Source organism: Fragaria vesca, linkage group LG1 (genome assembly GCF_000184155.1).
Source record: "Fragaria vesca subsp. vesca linkage group LG1, FraVesHawaii_1.0, whole genome shotgun sequence".
Lineage (NCBI taxonomy): Eukaryota > Viridiplantae > Streptophyta > Magnoliopsida > Rosales > Rosaceae > Fragaria > Fragaria vesca.
Window position 1 is genome coordinate 20,802,938 of NC_020491.1, and position 2,952 is coordinate 20,805,889.

The 2,952-nt window shown below is 37.4% G+C and overlaps 1 protein-coding gene across 1 annotated transcript; it reads right to left on the reverse strand.

The window, feature by feature from the left end:
- Positions 1 to 207: 207 nt before the first annotated feature.
- Positions 208 to 2,032, reverse strand: LOC101297098 (B3 domain-containing protein Os11g0197600-like). Its single transcript, XM_004289512.1, has 5 exons — positions 1,850 to 2,032; positions 966 to 1,299; positions 816 to 869; positions 564 to 652; positions 208 to 441 (listed from the first exon to the last, which is right to left on the reverse strand). Exons 1-5 carry the CDS (start codon positions 2,030 to 2,032, stop codon positions 208 to 210), a joined length of 894 nt encoding a protein of 297 aa, XP_004289560.1.
- Positions 2,033 to 2,952: the final 920 nt, after the last annotated feature.

Below are 2,952 nucleotides of genomic sequence, written 5' to 3' on the forward strand. Positions count from 1 at the left end.
ATATGGTTATACAAAGAAAACAAGTACTGGGCAACAAGATTACAGCATGAATTTAGGTTGTTCCGGTAGCTAGATATACTACTTATTCAGCTGTAGTCGCTTGGAAGCATGTCACATACATCGAGATCACATCTCTACTGTGGTCTATTTGAGAAACAAATCCTTAGCTTACGGCTGAAAGTACCAATCTTTCTACAGTAGCGCTAATCAGTTTCGGAAAATGTGAACCTTCATGGTGTTTTCTTTCACGAGCTCAAAGATGCAGATATCACCAACCTGGAGTAGGTTAGCCTTTCTAAAGGAAGACCACCCTCCAGACAACATCATTGTATTAGCGCAAGTAATAAGCGTCACTGTGAATTTTCCCTTTGAAGTCACCAGGAAAATGTTATCATATTTTCTTGAAGGAAACATTATCTTGTAGAAGTGTGTGGGGATTGCCTACATCAGTGAAAACCAATGAGAGAGAGAGCCAAAAAGTTTCTATTTGCAGCTTAAGGTTTATAGTTGATACTAAAGAAAATCAAATACAGAATAGAAGAGGCCTGGTTAATGTCACTTACCACCATCCTCGATTTTTTAAGAACTTTTGTAAACCAAGGAAATTTGGATTTGAAAGCTGCAGCAGCTGCACAACTTGGAAGGTGTTCACCTGCAGTTTCAGGTGCATAAATAAAGCATAGCAGAGATGAGTTATGGGTTCCGGTAGTAATATTTGTTTAAACAAATTCTTAAACCTAAGAACTTATGCTATGTAGCTAACTGGCCAACTATGTTTATGACCGCAACAATGTTGTAATGCCTAAATTGAATACCTTTGGATTTAAGTCCCTTAGCAGCTTCCGCAACCAAGTCATATCGATGATTACCTGCAGCTTCACATACACACATACATTAGCAGAGACATGATTTAATCCAAGTAGCAATATGTTTTAAACAACATCACGTTACACTGAAGTTATTACCTGTTGGTGGTCTTGCCAAAGGCCTTTTAGAACTGTCTGAAAAGATGGATGATTCACATGCTCTGAGGTCAGCGACATTCACTCTTTCGACACAGTTCTTGTCAAAAATATTAATGGTGAAATGCATATGTTTGTCATACCTAAACACTAAGAACTCAGAATCACCTAGGGCGTTATCTCTTAAAAACTCCTGCCAGCCATCCTTTAAATATATGTCCCTTCCTGTTTTACTTACTATAACAGTCCAGGAAGATTCTGATGAATTCTTCAATTTCAAGATTGCTCTCTTAGTGAGTTCATGTGATACATGCTTCCGAAACGCAGGTGGGATTCTCTTAAAGATGCAAGTACAGAGGAAAGAAATTAAAATTTCAGGTCACTAAGGATAAAGCATTGGCAGATAACAAAAACAGACTCAACAGAGAATAATAATTTTGAGCAAGAAGGAACTTCGTATGACTATAGAGATCCTATATAAATTAGACAAATACTACGAGATTTGAAACATCAATCATGTACCATCATATAACCATAAACGATTTGCTATCTAAAGAAATCTATTCCTCATCCAGAGGTACGTACTATCATAGTACGTGCATATTAAAAAGTAAAAGACTAGCCAAGCAGGAAGCTATCATAAATGAATAGAGAAGATTTATACAAATATCATGAAAAACTTGGTTACTAAACAAGAGAAAATCCCTCTTAAGTAAAGTATTTTTCACCCATGAAACAGTAGCAAAATCATGCTCCAGTTATTTTGTAAGGATTCCTGATATTGTGTCCTAGATCATAATCAAATATGTTTTTGCACAACCACAAAATAGAGAAACCAAGACACACACAGACACACAGACATTCATACATAAATGATCCGGTGATACCGTAACAGCAATAATATTCAGAGCAGGATTCATGAAGTTGAAGAGATGGTAGGGCTTGAAATCACTTACTAAATGCTCAGTGTTGAATCCAGGCTTTATGATCTTGAAGAAGGTAGGCCCATTCTCCTCCTCCTCAACACCACCAACATGAAATGGAAGGGATGTGGATGCTCTTCTTGCCATTGTTTCTTCCAACTAGCAAGCTAGCGCTTCTCTGAAATGAGGGCAGCAAAGAAATGGCTCAAAGACTCAGACTTTCACTCAGCTGTATTCACATTGCAAACAGTAAAGAGGAAGCAAAACACAAAATAGAGGGCAAGTTCTACTCACATTGGCTATATCAACGGTCCAGATTGCATCAATTGCAGAGCAGGAGGCAATGAATGTGGCTTGTAAAGAAACGCCATTTTCATCAGAACAAGCTCCTCAGGGATATCACAATAGTAGTATAAAGCAATTAAAGAAGCAAGCTCAGCTTATGGCCGTCGTCAGAGTGATACTGCTTCTGTAAATCTGTAATGAAGACATTAAGAAACCCCCAGATTGGTCGTTGGCCTTTCTTGTTGAAGAGTAAAGACTAAAGCTTCGTTCAAACTGCCACTACTCCCAAGAGGAGGAGATGATGGAATTAAGTTTGATTGGAGACTATGAAAATTCTTGTATACACCAAAGAATTAAGTATTTATTAGGAAATCTCAACCGTTGATATTTATACTTAACTTTTTATTTAAATAATTAAATAGTGTGATAAATGTAATCCAACGGTCTATTCATTTTGGTTTAAGTGCAGCTCGGTGCTCTGAATCCTGTCTAGGAGACTAGCTTGTTTATGTGGCAACTTGGAGAAATTGGCGAGTAACACATTTGAAGGTATAAGGTTGTTGGCAATCCTTATATATATAGAACAAAACATAACCTATGAAGCCTAAAACAATTGGGAGATTGGTCTTGCACATCTGAAGAACAAGGTGAAGAAGTAGAAGAACCAACATGATCTCATGGAACTCAGGTAAAATCATGCATGTGGATTTCATGGTTTTTCACAGAGGATAACAGTATCACTTGCCATCCTAAAAATCTGGGTTTCCAGCTTTTTGATCTTT

Excerpts from the sequence above, each read along its gene's own strand:
- LOC101297098 (XM_004289512.1), bottom strand. The coding sequence starts at position 2,032 with ATGGCAAGAAGAGCATCCACATCCCTTCCATTTCATGTTGGTGGTGTT. Across the intron at positions 1,300-1,849 it reads TGAATATTATTGCTGTTACG|AGAATCCCACCTGCGTTTCG; the intron begins GTATCACCGGAT and ends TGCATCTTTAAG. Across the intron at positions 442-563 it reads TTAAAAAATCGAGGATGGTG|GCAATCCCCACACACTTCTA; the intron begins GTAAGTGACATT and ends TCACTGATGTAG.